At 37.9% G+C, this 20,939-nt stretch overlaps 1 protein-coding gene across 1 annotated transcript in view; it reads right to left on the bottom strand.

The window, feature by feature from the left end:
• Positions 1-20,939, bottom strand: part of SNTG1 (syntrophin gamma 1) — a gene marked incomplete at both ends in the record, with an annotated part of 231,096 nt that overhangs the window by 113,397 nt on the left and 96,760 nt on the right. Inside the window, one exon of the mRNA XM_080938793.1 lies at positions 12,553-12,682. Within this exon, the coding sequence (XP_080794919.1) occupies positions 12,553-12,682 (130 nt within the window). The remainder of the gene's footprint in view (positions 1-12,552; positions 12,683-20,939) is intronic.

Here is a 20,939-nt window from a genome sequence, read left to right as displayed (position 1 = left end):
AGTTTGAGAAACATGTGGCAGCTTCAGTATCGGCCATGTAGAGAGGCAGCAAAGGGCAGAAAGTAGTAATTATATAGTACATGCTGAGCACAGGCAGGTTGCTGCATCCCAGGAAACAGATGTATTAGATAGGATGACACTTCCAGATGTATCATATTACATGATCATATAAACCTAGACCAAACACACACACACACACACACACACACACACACACACACACACACACACACGCACGCACACACACATACTGTGTCAACCTAACTGAGGAATAAAAAACACATTTAATCAGATCCAATGCCTGTGTATGATCAAAAGCTCACAAATACATAATGAGAAAAGTGATCTTTATAATGAGTAAACTGAAAGATGAGAAACTCATGCTAAAACTTCATATGCCATAGTGAATGACTGAGTCTCTCCCCTGTAGTGGAGAATAAGACAATGTGCAAAGGTTAGTTAAAATTTCCCTACTGTAATATCATAAAGATGAAGTACATACAGAGTACCATCAAGAAGAAAATATAAAATGTAACTATTAAATGTCATCAAAAATTAAAGAAAATGTCAAAAACGTGACAATATTCTGTGGTAGTTGATTTTTATGACTTCCTCTTTCAGGAATACTATCTCCCAATAATTACACAGATTCGGTGACATTCTTGATATACTTTATTGGGGGGAGGATAGAGAAACCCTTTTTCAGGCTGGATTTAGCTCAGAGGTGTTGTTCATCCTAGAGCAAAGCCTGGCTTTAATCCTCCACACTGGAAAGAAGACAAAGATAAACATCGTTGAATTCAAAGGGAATCTGAAAGGGTCATAATCACACAAGAAATTTGAAAAGAGAATTTGTTCACATCTTCTTCAAGTTTGTTCAGTAATATGTGACTGCTTGCATTTGATTCCATTTTTTTCTTCTTTTTTTTTCCTTTTTTTTTTTTTTTTTTTTTTTGTATAAAGTTCTCTTTAACTATTGATGATGGATGGGGGGTCAACCTGCTCTTCATCTTGCCATTCCAAAAGAATCCCAAATACTGATTTCAAATTTACTGCAAAGCATTATCAAAGCCACTGGATACGGACCTATAACTGAGGGCACACACATGCACGCACACACACACACACACACACACACACACACACACACACACAAACACACAGCTTAGCTTCCCACTGCACTGCAGCTACAGCTATACAGAAGACTACATGCACACTTAGTCTAAAGAAAGCAATGTTGAATGGACTCTAATTCACACCCCTTGAATTTTCAAACTTTCTACAGAAGCCGGTTTGATGCACGAAGCTGCATGGTCTTTAGGTGGAACAGAAGGTCCTGATCAGCAAGAGTTATTTATTCAGAAACATTACCAAGATGATCATTGAGGAAACATTTCTTTATATCTCACAAGCACACATGGTTAATATTTCTTTAGTTAAAACATGGTTGTGTCACTTGCCATCCTTCTTCTCACTTCATCCCCACTCATACTCATGATCTCTCATTCTTTATTGTTGTTACACACATACATAAACCACAACAACAACCTTGATGACTTTCTTTAGTGTTGCTTATATGTCTATGGTTTTTAGGAGGCTCATTTCTAGGGAAGACTAATTCTCACCTTTTCAACACTCATTACTTTTCTGTAGTACACTACAGTACAGGGTTATGTATACCTTCATGTCAATTAGTGTCATTATTTTTTGGGTCTCTTTTAGGAAGCCATATTGTTAAATTTTTATGGGTGTTTTTTGTTCATTTGTTTGTTTTTCATTTTTTGATGAGTTTTCTTTGTTTTTGTTTTGTCATACCCAAGAGACACAATCTTATAGAAAACTTCATGTTTCTTTGGTTCTTGAAAATTCATCTGCCTCCTTTTCCCTAATGTCCCCTGAACATTACAAACATGTGCTATATCATAGATGTACCAATTACAGTTGGGGCCATGGTCAGTTGTCCTCTTCATTTCATGACTGTGTTGGTTCTGGTGACAACAGATTCTATGGTATGGAACAAGACTTTTGAGGACATGGAGATAACATTGCTCCAGATTCAAGTTTTTACATGTGTGTACTTCCAAACATATGAATGTGTACACACACACACACATACATAGACACACATGCACACATGTGTACATATGCATGCCCTCACATACACACAAACACACTCTCTCATACATTCACACAGTACATACATACACAAACTCATATATATTCCCAAACACTCATGTAGATACTCATGTAGATACACCTACACAGACATCCACATTCACTAAAGCACTCCAGTGTGATTGATAGCCTGAAGTCTGCTGCAACCATGCAAACCACCGCTGTTCAGAAACTCACCTTTAAGGTATTCATTCTTTGTTTCACCAAAATCAAGAATGCAGACATGCATGGTAATTGGGAGGGGACTATGATGAAGATTTATTTTGTATAGTTTCCAAAAGGGCAACAAATAATTCCAATTCTTAGGGTAAAAATATCAAGTAATTACAAAGGAACTGAAACAGAAAAGCTACCTGCATGTATGTGATGAATATGCATAGTGCTGTCATAATGGGCACCAGATAATGACTTAAGATGTTATCTGTATTGTGATGACAAAATGGGAAACAGTAACAAGTGGCAGAGGGGTTCCAACTAGGGGAAAACAGAGGGACATGCATAGGAGGGACAAGTAACACCAGGGTTGGTTAGTAAGGCTCCAAGGGTGTCATAATGTTTTATATTTACCTAGCATTAAAATACATACACATAACTTAAAGAAAATTGAGTCTCTTGGACTAACAGTGTTATTCACAAGAACCATAGAGTATCCAAAATCTTAGCACCAGGAATGACAAACCTCTTTGTAAAGAGTTCTCCAGGATAGTCCAAATAATTCCCAGAACAATATAGATTATCCAGGTAGCCTTGCTTGCCTCTCAGGGTTTGAGGATGCCTTTCTATTGATGAAGACATAATACTCATTGGACACATGGTTCCAATGGATACAGCTGTATCTAATGTGAATTCCTCTTTCCTATGGTGTAAATTTCATTGTTTCAGAAAAAAAAAATTAAAGCTGTTAAAGGATAAAAACAATTAGTCTTACCCAGATTAAACATCTACGGATTTAACGATGAACATGGTAAGACACGTAAGACAGTGCTAGAAGGGCGTTCATATATCTGTAGCAAGCAATAGGTGTCCAACTGGACTCACATCCCACTTAAAATGTAAATCACTCCTGTTTCGGGAAACCTAGCTGGCCTTCTGGGGTTAGTGAGGTCATGGATTTTAGAGGATTATCTAATCCCACCAAAAGATGAGCAAAATTTCTCAGTGCATTGTAAATGTTCTCTTTGTATCCACACATGTTGTTAACACTCATCAGTGAAGCATCTTTTTTTTATAGTAAATGGAAATCATTATGTTAAACTGTGACTGGACACAACACAGAGATCAATGGGTTGTGAGGAGCTCAGGCCCGATGGATACACCAACATCATAGCTCCTACATAGAGATATCACAGAAGAGGTGATAGAAAAATTGTGAGAGCCAGAATACCAGAAAGCCTACTGTGAAACTCCTAGAAATAGCTCCATACAGAAGACAAGATGGGACATGTTAGCATTGGACTGGGGAAATTTTTATGGTCTCTTACCCATAGAGAAAGAACTAAAGAAAATATAAAACTAATGAAAACATTGGCTGCAGGAAGAATAATTAACTCCTCCCACAAAGCAATCAGCCTTGAGATCACAGATATACAAACAGCAAAATAGATTCAGCAGGTTCTATTTAAAACCTCTTCTGTGTGGTTAGTTGGGGCCCCATTTGCATGTAACAAACACAATTAAAAAATGGTTTCATCTAGATGGTGGAGGGCACAGGTTTGAGGGAGGGTAACTGAGAGAGTCTAGTGGAAGGAAAGGGTAAGGGGACTGATCTTTTAAGAGCTTATTTAAATTAAATTAAATCATTAATGTAACTCATAATCACTTAACACTACTAACGAGAAGGAGTTTCAGATTCACATAAGCAATGAATTGTATTCTAACCAAATTCAATGATACCTAATTTCACGCTTTTCTTCAGGGTAAAAATACTTCTGGAAAGATAGGATCTGTTTATGTTGGTGGATAAAGGGTGTTTTGAAGATGTGCTATTTCAGCCCTCACATACTAGAAACTATCTTACTGTAGTGGTTGTTACACACTTCCAATGGCCATCACAGAAATCACAGATGTCTACTACCATGATGTGTGACAAATACTTATTTTTCTACTAGAATTCATGTGTATGCATGTGTAGTTACACTGAGTACATACTGTTACACTGTTGCGAGTTTATACACACAAATATTGTGTTTTGGGTTGCCCCATGGAAGAGTACATTGCTTGCTACTACAGCTTGGATTGTAAAAGCTGATTACATGGAGAATGCCAGGCAACTAAGTTTGATTCCTGAAAGGTTTTCTTACAGATAGGTTAAACGAACAGGCTGCATACACAGTAGGAAAGCAGTCATAGTCTTAAGTAACCTGAAGGTGTATTATTGACTCCAGCTGTGAGGTTCACCCTATATTCCACTCATCTGGAATGTAGGCAGCATTCTTATATATTCCCCTTCCACACTCAAAGCCCAGTATTTAGTGACGTGGTGCTAATACTTTTAAGGATAGTAATTATTTGTTTAGAATCCAGGCCTGCTAGGTTTTTGCTCTTAAAGTTCTTGTTCAAGTAAACTTGCCTATCTTTTGAGTGTAAAAACCTTTAAGATACCTAATGTAATAGTGTTCATTCTATTGCCTTGTTTAATAAAACAAAAGTACCAACTAAATGAAAATGATATTGCTGTCATTTCATGATGTAATAGTCGATAACATAAAGCTAGTAACAGTATACAATTTAAGCAGTGACACGTCCTTAAGAAAAGCATTTCTGAGACACATGAGAACGTGAGCATTTTCATTTCAGCCCATACTAGTAAAATTCTCTGAATGTACTGGTATTTACATTTATAGTGGAACCCATTATTTTTCCTTTCTGCACAGATGCATATTCTCACTGTTGTTCTTGTTCTGTCCTTCCTCACTGATGCCCTGTAATCCATACACACAGTTCAGGTATCACTGTATCTTTTAGCTACACAAGCCTCTCATAATCCTTCATGCCCATGAAACAGAACTTTCGACCTCCTTTATGTACATAATTGATTTCAGTTATTCTTCTTCATTTTGCCTCTTGTACCACAAGGGCAGACATGATCTATTTTTTTTTTCTCAGTATTACATCCTAGTGATTAAATTCATCTAGTAGGTCCCAACACCTTGTGGATCTAGTAATTACAGAATGTTCTTTAGTTAGGATCTGTGTAAATCTTTTCTCAGGTAGAAACTGAGATTGCAAATTTTGAGAGATATCCTTACAGGTAAAATGTGATTGCTCTCAGATCTCACAGGATTACCGTGTCAACGCCCACTGGTGCTCTCATTCTTGCTCACTTTCTTGATTCCTATCTCTAAAATTTTACTACATGACACTTCTACCATTTCTTTTCTCCAACTGTACATGACAAAAGATCTCATTATATATCAAAAACTAAATAATGAAGTGAAATAGATTTTAATATTCATAAATGTATATTATACATACTAAAATATCTTTGGATTCTCTGTTGTGTAATGTTCTCTTCAAAATGTAAGACAAATATTAGATTCTTATAAATGTTAAAAGGTAACTGACTTTTAAAAGTAATACCTAACAAATATTACATTTTCACTTGAAGTCACTTATTTAAACATCACTAAATCCTAACAAGAAAGGCAAGAACAGTGCTGTTTCAGTCCTTTTTTTATTAATCATTCCATTTTTTTTACATCTGAAATAATATCCCACTTCCTGATTATGGATCCACAAACCTCCTATCCCACATCAGCCCCCTTCCCCCTCCCCTTTGTCTCTATGCACCCACCCACCCTCTCTCACCCAACTGCTCCAGCATCTCCCTATGCTGGGGCATTAAACCTTCACAGGACCAAGAGCCTCCCCTCCCACTGATGTCAGACAAAGCCATCCTCTGCTACGTATGTATCTGGAGCCATGGGTCCCTCCCCGTATACTCCTTGGTTGGTGGCCTGATCCCTGAGAGCATTAGAAGGTTCAGCCTAGAAAATCTACTTTGGAAATCAACCTGAGAAATCTGAAAATAGTTTTGCCTAAAGACCCAGCTATGCGACTTCTGATATATACCCAAAAGATGCTCGAACATATAACAAGGACACATGCTCCTTTATGTTTATGGGAGCCTTATTTATAGTAGCCAGGAGTTGGAAACAATCCAGATATGTCTCAACAGAAGAATGGAACAGAAAATGGGGTGCATTTGTACAATGGTATGCACTCACACAATACAAACCAGAGACCATATGGAGGTTAGGAGGAAGGGAACCAGGATGTGGATGCATCAGTCCAGCATTGAGGGGAAAAGAGAATGATCATAAAAGTGAAGGGAGGGGTATCTTGGAGAGAGAGAGGAGGAAGAGGAAATTGGGGAGACAGTATCGGATACTGAAATGGGTGAGAGAGAGGCACAGATGTTTCAGTCTTAAAACCTGGACTTCTGGGGGAATTTTTGGCTTGCCTTACTGACTGCTAGAACCTGTGTAAGCACTTAAGTTAACGTGTCTTTCCCAAGATACATGACTAAGATTTCTACTGAACATATAGAAGCATTGCCTCATGTGGAGATGCTGAAGGCTCCATTGCTGTAGGTAAAGTCGTGTGTTGGTCCCGTATGCATCCTAGCTGAGAGATATAGAAATGATGATAGAAATAGAGCTACAGACTTCATGCTTTTTTAAATTCACAAACAGAAGACAGGTCTGTCATTTTATACATACAGGTCACATGGGGACAAGATACAAGTGTCAGTAGAACTCCATTTGTCTGTGCCTACACATAGCAGAGGCTTTTGTTCTTGTCTTGTGTGTAGCCAGGCCTTCCTATAATGTCATTTCTTCCTCCCAGTCTTCTAGGCTTTGCACATCCTACTGGCCTAGGTTAATCTTCATACGGTCAGCTACATGACATATATATAGTTTTTATATCAAAACTATAAACCTCATTTGCCACAGAAGGAAATAGAGTAAGAGGATTTGAAGATAAGCACAGAGATGGCTTCAGGTGGTGATTATTTTACCTGATCCACCATTAGGTGTGGATCAGTTATTTCACTTGTGGTTAGTGAAAACATGATTGCTTTCATGAGTTTTCCATGTGTATGCAGTATAGCAGCATTTCACTTAGCCCATGTGCTACATTTCTTCCTGGTCTGCTTCTCTCTCCCTCTTCCTCTCCCTCTCCCTTCCCTCTTCCTCTCCCACTCCCCCCCTCTGTCTGTCTCTCTCTCTTTTACACATACACATTTATACACATGGAAATGGGAATGAAACAATGTCATATATGTGTGTATGTATACATATAAACACACATACATATGTAAAAGAGAACTTAGGTCTCTCTTATGGTTCCTTAAAACTCCACTGTCTATAAATAATTTATTCATATCTATATGTATCATCTATGCATATACTTGTGTGCATAATTTACTTGGCAAATTAGACTGCTTCTAAACCCCAGCTCCTATGAATACTGCAGCAATTAACATTTTCTCTGATGTACAGATGAATATTCTTATGTTATTATATACTATATACTGACTGGTTCTATTCCCAGGGGTTCTATATAATCAATTCAAAGGGTAGTTATATTTTAGTTCTTTTAGGAAACAAATGCTGAGATTTGCTTTCATATTGATTTCTATAGTGATGGCAACAGTTTGTATCTTGCCAGTTTGAACTTTAAAACTGCTTTCTCCACATTTCATCCAAACTTATTCTCATTTTCCTTTTCCTTTTCCTTTTCTTCTTTCCTCTTCTTTACATCTCTCCTTCCCCCTCTTTCTTTCTTTCCTTCCTTCTTTCCTCCCTTCCTCCCTCGTTCCTTCTCCTCTCTTCCTTCCATCTTCCTCCTTTCTCTATCTCTGTTTCTGTCTCTGTCTCTCTTTTTCTGTCTCTCATTTCTTTCTTTGTGTCTCTCTTTTCCTATGTCCTTATTCTTGATATCACCATGTAATCCTAGCTGGCCTCAACTTGTTGTGTAGACCAGGGTGACTGTGAATGAAATGGAGATCTGGCTGTCTCTTGCTTCTTATTTCTAGGATTAATGATACACATTACCATTGATGGCCCAACTTTTAGCCCTGGCTAGTATTAAACTTAATACTCTTTCTACCTCTCCTCTTAAGCATATCCTGCTGGTGTGTGCCACCATGCTCAGGTTTTTTGCTATCTCGACAATAACCATTCTGCCTGGAGTAAATTAGAACCTCAGAATCATTTAAATTATAATCACTTAAGAATGTGAAACACTTTACAAAATATTTATAGGCAACTTTAATTGCTTATTCTGAAAACTTTATATTCAGTGCTTTTATCCATTTATTTTATAGGAGAACTTGTGGTGGCGGCAGTGGTGGTGGTGGTGGTGTGTGTGTATTTTGGGTTTTTATACATTTTAATATGAGTCCCTTGACACACAAGATTGGTCAGTGTACTGCTCATCCTGCGGTCTATTCATTCTGGTGACTTATTTGCATGATTCACATGATTCCATATATCAGTGCTTGGGATTATTTCTTATGTTACTGGAGTACATTTCAGAAAGTCTTACTTTGTGGTTATATCTTCAAACTTTTCCACTTCTGTTTTCCCTCAAGGTGAGAAAGTTTCATGTCTTATATTGTAGATTTTGGTTCATTTCTGTGCACAATAAGAGGTCAGGGGTTAATTTCATAATACTTCATTTGGATCTCCAGTTTTCCAACATGGTAAAAAGACCCTCTCTTTACCATTGTGTATTTTGGCACCAGTGTCAGCTTTTAGCTGGTCATATCTGTGCACATTTATTTCTGGGTTCTTTATGCAATCACATAGGTCTTCCTGTGTGTTTGTTTGAGAAACTTGATGGTTTTGTTATTATTTATCATTCTTAGAATAAGGTGAGTTCAGGTATAATGCCTCATTGCTCTTTTTACATAGGTTGTGTTGACAGTTGAGGCACATTCTGCTTCCATATATAGATTGAAAATTAATAAGTTTCTAGTTCTGCAATGAATGTCATGGATTCATAGGGACTGCATTCATTCTAAAGATTTATTTTACCAATATTTTCACCATCTTAATTTTTACAATCTGTCTTAGTCAGGGTTCTCTAGAGTCACAGAACTTACGGAATGTCTCTCTATATTGAGGAAATTTATATAGATGACTTACAGTCTGTACTACAAGTCCCCAGCAATGGTCAGTTGTGAACGGGAAGTTCAAGAATCTAATAGTTTCTCAGTTGTTTAAGCTGGTCATCTGTAGAAGGAGATTCCAACAGATGTGCTGGCAAGAAAAGGCAAGCTGACAAAGAGCAACTCTTCCTTCTTCAAATGCTCTCAGGTAGGTTTCCAGCAGAAGGCATGTTCCAGATTAAAAGCATATACCACTATGCCTGGATCTGGGCCTTGTTTTGTTTCAGACTGACCTTGAATTCAGAGATCCCCTTGCCTTAGTCTCCTGGTATTAGAGGCATGCACTACATTGCCTGGGCCTAAGCTTTGCATGGCCACTATACCTCAAGATCACCACGCCAAGATCCAGGCCAGAAACTCCTGTCTTCTACCCTCAGGATCAGAATCACAGGTGAGGACCCCAATTTTGGATTGTAGTTCATTGCAGACATAGTCAATCTGACAACTACAAATAGCCATTATACAATCCATAAATATTGAGTTTATTTTTTATATCCTATTGACATCTTCTGTGTTTTCCTGGGTCTTGAGAAATGCTACTACAGGGGTCTTTCTTCTCCCTGGTTATCCCTAAGTACTTTTGTTCTTGAAATTATTGTTAATGAGACTCTATTTTGCTGTTTTTTTCTTCATGGCAAACCCATTATTGTTATAAAGAAAATCCTGAGATTGGTGTATTGACGCTGTCTCCTACTACTTTTGTGGCATCTAAATATTATATAGTAGAGTTTGTTAAGTGTGGGATCAACATTTGAATAAACTTGACTTCACTCTTTTTGAATGAACTGTCTTTCTTTCTCTAGTTTTATTTCTTTGTGTAAAGGTCTAAGCACTATACTGAGTAGGAGACACACTTTTCTCATCCTTAGAAGATGTGCTCTGATCTTATACTTACTCTTATGTCAGAAGTAGGTTTGTTGTATACAGGCTTTTTGCTGTTGTGTAGAATTCCTATTTCTAGTGATTTTTAGGATTTCATCATGAAGGTGTGTTAAACTCTTGGAAAGGACTTTCCACATATACTGAGATAGCATGTGATTTTTTTCATCTTTTATATATAATTTTTATTTTTAAATTTAAATGTAGCTATATGATAGTCTCCCATCCCCCTTCATCCCCAATGCTTTTTGCGCACCACCCTGCTCTTTCTAAAATGCATAGCCTCCATTTTGTTAATTGCTGTTTTTTCTCTCTTCTTAAGTTTATTGATGTGCTATATGAAATCAATTGATCTGTATATGCTGAAACCGGTTTGTACTCCTGGAATGAACTATTTTAAACATAGGGTATGATCTTAATTCACTAAATCACATTGTAAGTATTTGATTGAGATGTTTAGCTTCTATGTTCAATAGGGCATGACACTAGAATATTCAATTTGATTTCTTTTTTAAATTGTGATGATGACTTCATGAAGTTAATTTGGTCATATTCTTTTTCATTCCTTTCCATTATTACAGAATAACTTGAAAGTTGTAATTCATCAATGAATCTGGTCTTAGACTGTATCTAAAATACTTTGTTGCTGGCTATACATCTGTGTGAGTTGGTTTAATGACATTTGGTAACATGTCTCAATCAATTTTCTGTATTTTTTATACTCTAGTTTTAAAAGTATGTTTTTGAAGTGTTTCTTCATAACTCTCTAGATTGTGTTAGATTCTGTTGTTAACATCAGGTTTTTTGATCTTTAATTTTTAATGTGTAATTTTCTTTCTTTTCATTACTTTGGTTTCTAAATCTTGATGATGTCACAATGAGATAGTTCATTTCCCCAATTCTGCCAATCCCTTCATCCCGACCATTAGTTTCTCCCACGAGAGCTTTTGTTTCTCTGTTTGATTCTTGCCATGTATTATTTTAAGATTTGTTTCTTTGTATTTCTTGAGACACATTATTTTTTTAAACCTTTCAATTTTTTATGATACAAATGCTATGTATAAAATAGCTTTAGAGATACCAAATATTCTGAAATGATAGTTTTTCCTGTAATTTATTCATTAATTCATTTTACATGCTGGCAGCTGTCCTTCTTTCTGGTGGCCCCTGTCATAGTTCTTCCCCCATACCTCCTTCCCTTCTACTCTAAGAGGGTGGTGGTTCTCTGGGTATCCCTCTACCTTGGCACATCAAGTCTCTGGAAGGCTAGGCACATCTCCTACTGAGGCCACACAAGGCAGCAGCTGGTTAAGGGAACAGATTCCACAGACAAGCATTGGCTTTAGGGACAACCCCTGACTCAGTTACTGGGGGACTTATATGAAAACTGAGCTGTAATCTGCTCCATAAGCTCTGGGAGTCCATGTGTGCTCTTTGGTTAATGGCTCAGTCTCTGAAAGCACCCATGGGTCCAGGTTAGTTGACTCTGTTAGTCTTCCTGTAGAGTTGCTATACCCTTTCAGGGCCCTCAACCCTGTTTAATTTTTAATTGTTGAATTTTTAAAAATTTTAATTGCTCTTCGCTTAACTAGTCTAGTAGTCGCTCAAGAGTTCATTTCAAACCTGTAAGAGGTTTCATAAAATTTGTGGCATCTTTCTCATTGGTTTCAAGCTTATTGCACTAGGACATAAGCTGTAAGAAATTACATCATTTTTCTGACGTTATGAAGGTTTGCTTTGAGATTATATATATATATAATCCGAGCACCGAGAACCCCCACTATGGTTTTTATTAGATCTACCTGTAAATCTATGTGCACTAGTCTTTTGCCTGGTAGAAAATCTATACATTTTCAAAGCATAAGCACATTACCCTTGTGCCCACAGAGCACCATGGGAAACCTTCGGTCTCACAGTTAACACCTTTTGCCTGGATCTTCGCCTTCACACATTCTCTGCCACAGTCCTAGGGGTCACCAGAGACAAGTCAATAATATTTCCTTCAAATTCACCAGAATGCTTGTGAGGGTGCTCTTAGTTAAATATACCATTTTCATGCCAAATTCTGTATCACGTTTATTTAAAGCACTTCCTTTTGTCCTGGTCAAAAGAAACATGTGAGTGTTTTCTCGCAGGTCAGTTCTGCCTGGGATTTCATGCTGAGGTGCTTTTTTTCTCATGTGTTTTAGAAAAAGCGTTCCTAGAAGCAGAAGGAAACTCATTCTTGGAATGGCACTGATAGATGAAGCGACATTAAATGCCACTAAATAAACCTATAAATGTTCAAAGACTTTCTGGTTAGATATTTACTCAGTACTTACGTTGTGCTTTGTGAGGTTTGAAATGTTAGCTGCTATTGCTTGGAGCCAATCCATGCAGTCTTCAGCAGAGAGGCACTGAAGAATTCCACTGCAGACCCCATCTACCGCAACAACTTGGAAAGCGTTCTGCCTAAGAGGGCATCAGAACAGAACAGACCAAACACTGCGTTAGTTGTCTGTTTACAGCTAGGTCCAGGACCTATAGAAGAGTTCTGCCTTCACACAGCAGGACGAACAACCTCCAAATTCAAATTTGATTGCTTCCTTTGTAAATTTATCCATTTTAAGATGAAGAAACAAAAGGATCAGGATATTGTATATTTACAAATAGCTAGATGGCATTCTTAAATTTGGGTAAATGTGGACAACCTTTAAGATATAAAACAAAGTATGCAACATTGAACAGCCTCAGCTCAGGGAACATTCTTTTCCCTTTGGACAAACATGCCAACTCTATGATTTTGTCTCTGATTATAATACTTGGAAACTCCTGACGTGCAGTGTAAGAATGGCACACACGAACAAACATTAAGTGCTACATGGTAAAACTCATGTTAATTTTTTAAGCATTATTTACATATAGGCTTAATGGGCAGGAAACATGAAACCACAACAATGAAGGCCACCAAGGCCCTGACCAGGAGAATTATTCTGTTGGGCTATGTGCGGTACTTTAGAAAATCTGCAAGTCATAGTGAAATCTACCAATCATGGCGTGATAGACAACTTCTATGGCTAGCATTCGAAGGACGGTGCACACTGCATACATTCACATATTCTCTCCAAACCCAACACCCTTCCTGGTTCCGTTGATTTCTCCACTGGGCATTTGCGGGTATTAGCGATAATGCATTTCCTGAAAGAAAGGTAAACTTGGGGAACATACATCTAGCTCAGGGATGTGTGCAGACCTCTGTCCATTTATTTCCGCTCTAGAAGATCCGGTCTCTGAATTAAATTCTTGGTGCCAGCTTTGGTGGCCAAAGCATTCTTTACTCAATTTGTTAATGTTTTTAGAGAGACTAATTGTCACACCTGACACTTTATACCAGAGAAAGGAAAGTGCTCAGACATGCGCTATTTATTTTCTTTCAAAACTACATGTTTGCTCAAAATTTAATAAATGAAAACTTTTTATGATAAAAATGTGCTCCATGAATAATGTATATTTATAATTTACCTATAGATAGAGCTTAATTCTTAAGTTTTTGGTTGTGAGCTTAGCCTTTAATGGATGAGCCTTCTCTCTACCCTCAAGCTTTCACTCTAATACTAGAGTGTGCAAGGCATATAAAATATCTAGACATGGGTTCTAGATAAGTCCCTCTTCATCCTTCCAAGGGAACCAAGTATCCATGTGCTATACAAACATACATGCATGCTAAGCACTCATACACATAAAAATATTTTTTGAAAAATCCAGACAGAACTATCTATAAGAAAGGAGGACAAATTTGAGAGTAATGTACATTTTTCACTGTTTGTTATGTTAATGTCTTCATTAGCGACACTAAGAGACAGACACATATTTTTAGCTGCGTGAAGTCAATGCTTTCAGTTCAATTCTTAAATCCATGTAATGTCTTACATAGTCCTAGATAGCATAAACCTAGGAGACTAGTTTTATAACCCATACCTGCATATTAATACAAAATAGTTTTTCTAATCTGAGAAATGCACTAAAATACATATATTTCTAATTATTAAGGTTAATTATTCTCATTTTCTTCATAATTGATTTCTGCTCACTTTGTGAGGTTGAGGTAGGAAGAGTGAGACAGTGATTTCTGTGCATTAGAAACAAGAGTTTCAGAGGCCAAAATGTACAGAGATCTTGTGACGTGATTAACACATATATAAGCCGGAACCTGGGCATAGAATTGGCAGATAAAATTGAGGAAGGTTTTGTGCACTTTGCAGACAATAGATCCATGGTAAGTGTCTCTGTGTGGTTATCATGGATACATAGGCAGTGTGGTTAGGGCTACTAGAAATAATGTGACTAGGGAACTCTTCTAAGGTGCACAGATGAATTAGGGAACATGAGTGGATGCAATTCAATAGGTTCATAACTAATAATGGTTTGTGAGAGATGACAACATTGATCCACACTAGAAAAGCTATGGTGGGAAAGCATAAATCTCATTTAGAGATCAGAAATCCACAAGCAAACTTGAGGTGCCTGAAAAATAAGACATATTTTGGCACATACAGGTTGCTTGGCCTATGACAATAAAAGATCGTCAGTAAGATGTCACACATCATTCTTCACATCTAGCTCATCCCTGGGTCATGGATTATCCATGTCAACACTTCCGGATTTGACCAATATGCTGTCTATTTTTTTTCCTTTTTTAATTATTTTATTTGTTTACATTTCAAATGTTGCCCCTCCGTGGTCCTTCACTGTCTCAGTAAATAAACGTAACGAAGAAGTGGAAAGGAGAAAGAAAAAGAGGAGGGCGGAGTGAAAGTGAGGTGAGGTAGCAAAGGTGTGACTGTGGTACACACGACAGCTGTGGGGTCAGGACTAGCATTATGTGGATAGATAACTTTTGGGTTCAAAGTTTAAGCAGAACTCTGCTTAAATGTTAAGTGCTGTTAAGGGCTCCTGTATGTAACTACCTGTGCCTGTAAAAATCAGAAAGCTGTTTTTACACAGGGAATGAGTCATAAAGTCATCTTCTAGTCTGCTCTTTCTATAAACAGAAGCTTGGTTTGCATGAGAGGACTATCTGCTTGCAGGAGAACAGAATGTAATGTTGTGCTCTTTGCCTGTAGTAACCCCTGGTATTACATTCAGAAATGATGAGACCCAGGAATGACCCTGGCACCAGGATATGGCTAAAAGCCTCTTTAAAAAAAAAAGAAAACAAACTTACTTTTTGTTAGACTGGTGACTCTCTAAATGACTACAGACTTTTATTTGAGAGCTCACTCCAGGATTTTGATGTTCATGTAGATTCACCTTTTCATCTTTTTCTTTCTGTCTTTCTTTCTTTCTTTCTTTCTTTCTTTCTTTCTTTCTTTCTTTCTTTCTTTCTTTCTTTCTTTCTTCCTTTCATTTCTTTCTTTCATTCATTCATTCTTTCTTTGTTTCTCTCCCTCTTTCTCTCTCTTTCTTCCTTTCCTTTTCTCCTTCCTTCTTTCCCTCCTTCCTTCCTCCCTCCCTCGCTCCCTCCCTCCCTCCCTTCCTCCCTCCCTCCCTCCCTCCCTCTCTTCCTTCCTTCCTTCCTTCCTTCCTTCCTTCCTTCCTTCCTTCCTTCCTTCCCTTCTTTTCCTGCCTTGGAGCCCTGGAGGCACCCAGAATGGTGGAAAGTGAAAAATCAAATAGTCCCGGTGTTTGGAGAGACCTAGGGTTCTTTACTGACTACACTTCATAGAGGATCTTTGAGTCTCTCAATGTTTCCCTATGCTAGAAAGCCCAGCATTTAGAAGGAGCTACTGGCACATTTTTAACACTTAGACTGTGAAAAAAAAGCAGCCTCAGAAACCATTCAAAAGGACCTTGTATGTCTGCAGCACATGTCTGGGGAGTTCTGTAAACGCTGGAAAGAGCATCAATTAATGAGTTGGAAGAACCACCAGGATGTTGCGAGCCTTTGTTGAAAACTCCGAGATGGAAATTGTCTGTTGGGTATATGAATAAAGGTGCTCACCAAATGCTTATTTGTCTGGAGCCTACCTGACTGTGTGAATGTTCAACCTTTTTAAGTTTCTGTTTGATGGATTTGAGTTTTCCCTTTTGTCTTTAGGTTTGTTGCAGATGCAGCACCAGGAGTCAGATTAAAGGGGAGGAGGAGGCTCAGCTGTGGGTGAGGCAGCTGTGTGATGCTTACTTGCTAGATGGTGCATCTTTCAGCTCCTTCCTGCAGTTTCCTCTGCCGAGCCCTATACTCAAGACTCATTGTTCTTTCTCCTTGTCTCTACCCTTCTTTGTTAAGCCACTTACTCTGGTCCCTTCCCCTGATCACAGATTCAGCTTTTGTTTTAAAAATGAATTTACGTGTCTTTTAGGTATAGATAATATTAAATAGTTGTTTTTTTGCTGTTCTAATTAAATCAGAAGCTGGCTCTGGAATTGGGTGATGTCTCCCCCTCCTCTACAGGTTGTTTAAAACTTTCCTCCCAAATCTGTGTCCTGTATCAGACAGGCCACCTAACTATGTGAGGGAGAAAGAATGAAATCAAAACCAAAACACAGACTATTCCTAGTACAGGGTATTTCCTTCGGACTCACACTCCTTTTAAATTTTATTTAACTTTCTGAAATGTTTGCTAGAGTATGAAACTTATCTCATGATTCGTAAGACGATTGTGTCATTTTCCTGTATCCATTTCCTCTATCTTGTGTTTAATGCCTGAGATTTTCTCTTTCCATCTCTTCTATTCTCTTGGTGAGGCCTCAGCGTGAGGTTCCTGTTCAAACTTCTAAGTTTGTTACTTCCAGTTTTACCTCAGTTTGGAATTTTTTTCTTTAGTGATTCAAGTTCTAGTTTCATGTCTTGAACAGTTTCTTTTGCTGTTTATTAATGTTTTTATAGATTTGATTAATAGAGGTATTTATTTCCTCTTTAATCTTTGGCTATATATCCATAATAGGTATTTTGAAGTATTTGGTTTTTTGCTTCAGATACATTACATTTCTCAGGCCTATGGTGGTAGAGATTTTAGACTCTAGTGAAGACTCGCCATCCTGGATGCTGCTGAATTTTTTTTGCATGGTGGTTTCTAAGTCTATGGATTTGGGATGATCGTACATCTAGGTGCTAATATCAGATCTTGTCTTTGTTGGATGGGTTTTCCATTGCGTGGTTTCTATGGCCATCTCTAGATCTTAGGAGAATATGATAATAGTGGGTTACCTGGTAGGAAACGCTTCTGGGTCCCTGCCAAGTGTGGCCACTTTCGGGTACTGGGAGAAATGTTTTTCACGAAATCAGGAAATGATGTGCAGGAAAGGGATCATACCAGGAACATGTGGGTATGAGAAAGAACACAGGAAGAGTAGCTGGGTCTTCCGGGACAATCTGTGAGGACCCCATGGGATGAAAGAAGAGAGTTAAGAGAAGCCTTAGCAGGACATCTTCTAGAGGGCAGGGGATGAGAGTGGAGAGGGGATGAGGAAACTGTGGATTGTTTATCTGATGCCCTGGCTAGAGTGGTCAATGGGTTGCCAGAGATAGACACCCTAGGTGATGGTGGCAGAGACATAGGAATGGTATGAGTGAGGAAGTCTGTAAGAGAAAATGTACAGAGTCTCCTGGGAATAGGGGCAGAGAAGAAGGAGAGGCACTACTGGGTCATCAGGAACAAAACCGTGAAACAGAGAATTGGAATTTGAGGATGGGAAGGAGAATCAAAACTATCTACCCGGTTTTCTGGTCTGCAGGACTCGCAAGTTCACGGAAGAGCATGCGTCAAGTGTTTGTGACTGAGACAAAGGGATGGGATGGGAAGATGTACATTTATGACGTTTATGCATAAAAATATGCATTTTTACATTTTAATAGTAGCACTATTGATGAACATTATTCAGAATTCCTAGCTTTCTGATGAAATTTATTCAATACTCCTAGCTTTGAGAGTTTAAATAAAATTGAATAGATTCTGTTCCTGCCAAATAATAAAGTGATTGATGGGTTTCCGGTTCATTAAAAGTCATTAAGATATGCTAAATCTGGGAAGAATTATCACTTGCCTGGTAGGTGTGAAGCTCTAGCTATGATTCTTCCTATGCCCCCAAAGAAATACATGCTGCATTTTTAAACTCACATGGTTATTCACGTGTACATTTTCACACCATGACAATAAGAATTAACCTAGGAAACAACCATAGAAGGCTCCCATGAGCTCTGCTTCCATTTGGAACATCCTTGTCAAGGCTGTGACATTCTGACATGCTTCAGAGTTTAAAGACTCTGAATCAGGATGTTCAACAAATAATGAATACATGTTATCTATCTCTGACTAACACTGTGATCTGTTAGATCATATCCTGGCAATAAATGGCATGGAAACAATGTGATTTGGGATTAAATATGAAAAGTTTTATATCACAGAAATTCATATATTTTGTGTATGGGTGTGTACATGGGTATTTATATGCATAGGCATATGTATATGAATATATGTATATTCACAAATGTATCTTTTAGGTTTACAGACACCACAGCAAATATTTATGTGATGCAGTAGACAGTTACTTGTTTTCATCCTCAGAGAACAAATAGGCGTATAGTTCCTGCATAGAGCCTGTGAGCTCTATGGAAGAAGGCTTCTAGTCAGTCTTTACTGAGAGAATCAGTGAATGGTAAGTTAGCCCTGGGATCTGAACTGATGCAAAAATCTACTAAGAAGAATGTGTTATTTGTAACTGCATGTGACTTCTGTCTTAACAAGTATAATTGATTTAGTAGCTAAAACTCATTGTTGTTGGAGATATGAAAATAAAATTATACTGTCATTTGAACTCACATAAAATTCTCTTGAGAGAAATTATGTGATAGAATTAATATAAACGTTTATATAAGATAACTGCCTATTTAAAAAAATAACTAAATGACTACTTTTAAAAACCAGTCCAGAGACTTCCTCTCTTGGGGATCCACCCCAAATGTAGCCAATAAACCCAAGCACTATTGCTGATGCCAAGTAGTGCTTACTGGCAGGAGCCAGATATGAATGCCTCCTCAGAGGTTCTGTCAGAGCCATACTGACACAAAGGAGGATGCTCGCAGCTAGCCATTGGATTGAACATGAGGACCCCGAATAGCTAAAATTAGAAATACATTTAGTACCTTAAAACAAGAACTCTGACTCAGCCACTCCAAATTTGACTATCCACAGGGGAACATTATCGTTCATAATGCAGTGGATTAAAACTACTCATGAGTGAGTATGCTCAAGCTAAAACATGTAAAGCTTCGAAAAAAAAGGAATATTGCTTATGCTTTTATAAAAAAGAGGTGGGCCTTGGCAGCATTGTCACACAGCCATAGTCTCAGCACTTGGGAGGCAGAAGCAGGTAGACCTCTGTGAGTTCAAGGAAAGTCCTGTGTACAGAGAGTTCCAGGACACATGGGGCTACACAAAGTAACCCTGTCTCAGGGGAAAACAGCAACGACAAACAGGTGGAACATTTTTTTTTTCAAATAATGTTGATTCTGAGAAAAACTTTCCTTCAGCAAATAGCACAAGATTTAAAAATATCCACCATGTAATCATGATAGATAGCCAAGTCCAAAAACAATACTTAAAATCTCTAAGTCCTTTGATATTTTGCCATATTTTCCTATCTAGTCCACAGTTCAAAAGTATTATTTCGTAGATGAAAATACATGGTAAACTGTACAAATGATCTTTAAATACCAATAGGTAAAAACTGGCTGGACTCTTCTGAAGTCTACTAAAGTCAACTAAAGACTCAGGGCCAAAAGCAGTCACTACAACAGAGGCAGGAAAGGCTTTATCTAAAGCCTTTGGTTATATCGGGATGCTGGAGTTAAACAGTGATAGAGTGGTAGTTCCCCTGGGTTTCCTCTTACCCATACTTTGGAAGGCCTAGAAGATGTCTCTCACAGTATACAAATACATAAATAACATCCCTGAGCTCAACTGTAGAAGGAGATATCACCCAACCATAGACAGAAGCTTTTCTAACCCAGTGAGTAGCTGGGAGCTATATGCATGTGAGTTAATCAGGGGCTTCACTGGAGGCACACAGGAAGTTTTCTTTTCAGAAAGATTTCTTGGGCCCTGAGGCATCTATCTCAAAAAACAAACAAACAAACAAACAAACAACAGCATAAGAAATAATTATCAAACCAAAGGACTCAAGGAAAAAAAAAACCAAACAAACAAAATAAGGGGGAAAAAGGCAGAAATATTTTATTTAAGAAAAAACAGAAAAGGGAATAACATTTGAAATGTAAATCTAAAAACATATCCAATAAAAGAAAACATAATCTGTGGAAAGAAGAAATCCACAAAGCCACAAATCTGGTATGGAGAAGCAATCCGATATTCTGCATCCAGAGCAATTCTGAGCAGGGTCAAAAGATGAAAAGTAAACTCACATGCACATTTTCAAAGTCAATAATGTAAGTGTAGTAATGACAAGCTCTGGGCAGAGCTCTGAGGTTTCATTCGAGGCACTGCATTACTCTTAGCTCCACTAAGAAAGAGAGATGGATAAGCTACACAACTAATTTGAAAATGGGACAGCTTAACTAATGTTAACTCAAGAAAACCGTGAAGCTCAGTATAGTCTTACACACACAAGATCCATTATGATTGTTTAGGACAGAATCGGGGCTTCCACTGGCTTTGATCCTCAAATATCATATTCTCCCAGTTCTCCAGGGCTAGAGTGTTCCTTTAAAGTT

Source organism: Micromys minutus, assembly GCF_963924665.1.
Source record: "Micromys minutus genome assembly, chromosome: 26".
Taxonomy (NCBI): domain Eukaryota; kingdom Metazoa; phylum Chordata; class Mammalia; order Rodentia; family Muridae; genus Micromys; species Micromys minutus.
Note: the sequence above shows the minus strand (reverse complement) of the source record. Positions and strands in the feature narration are given on the sequence as shown.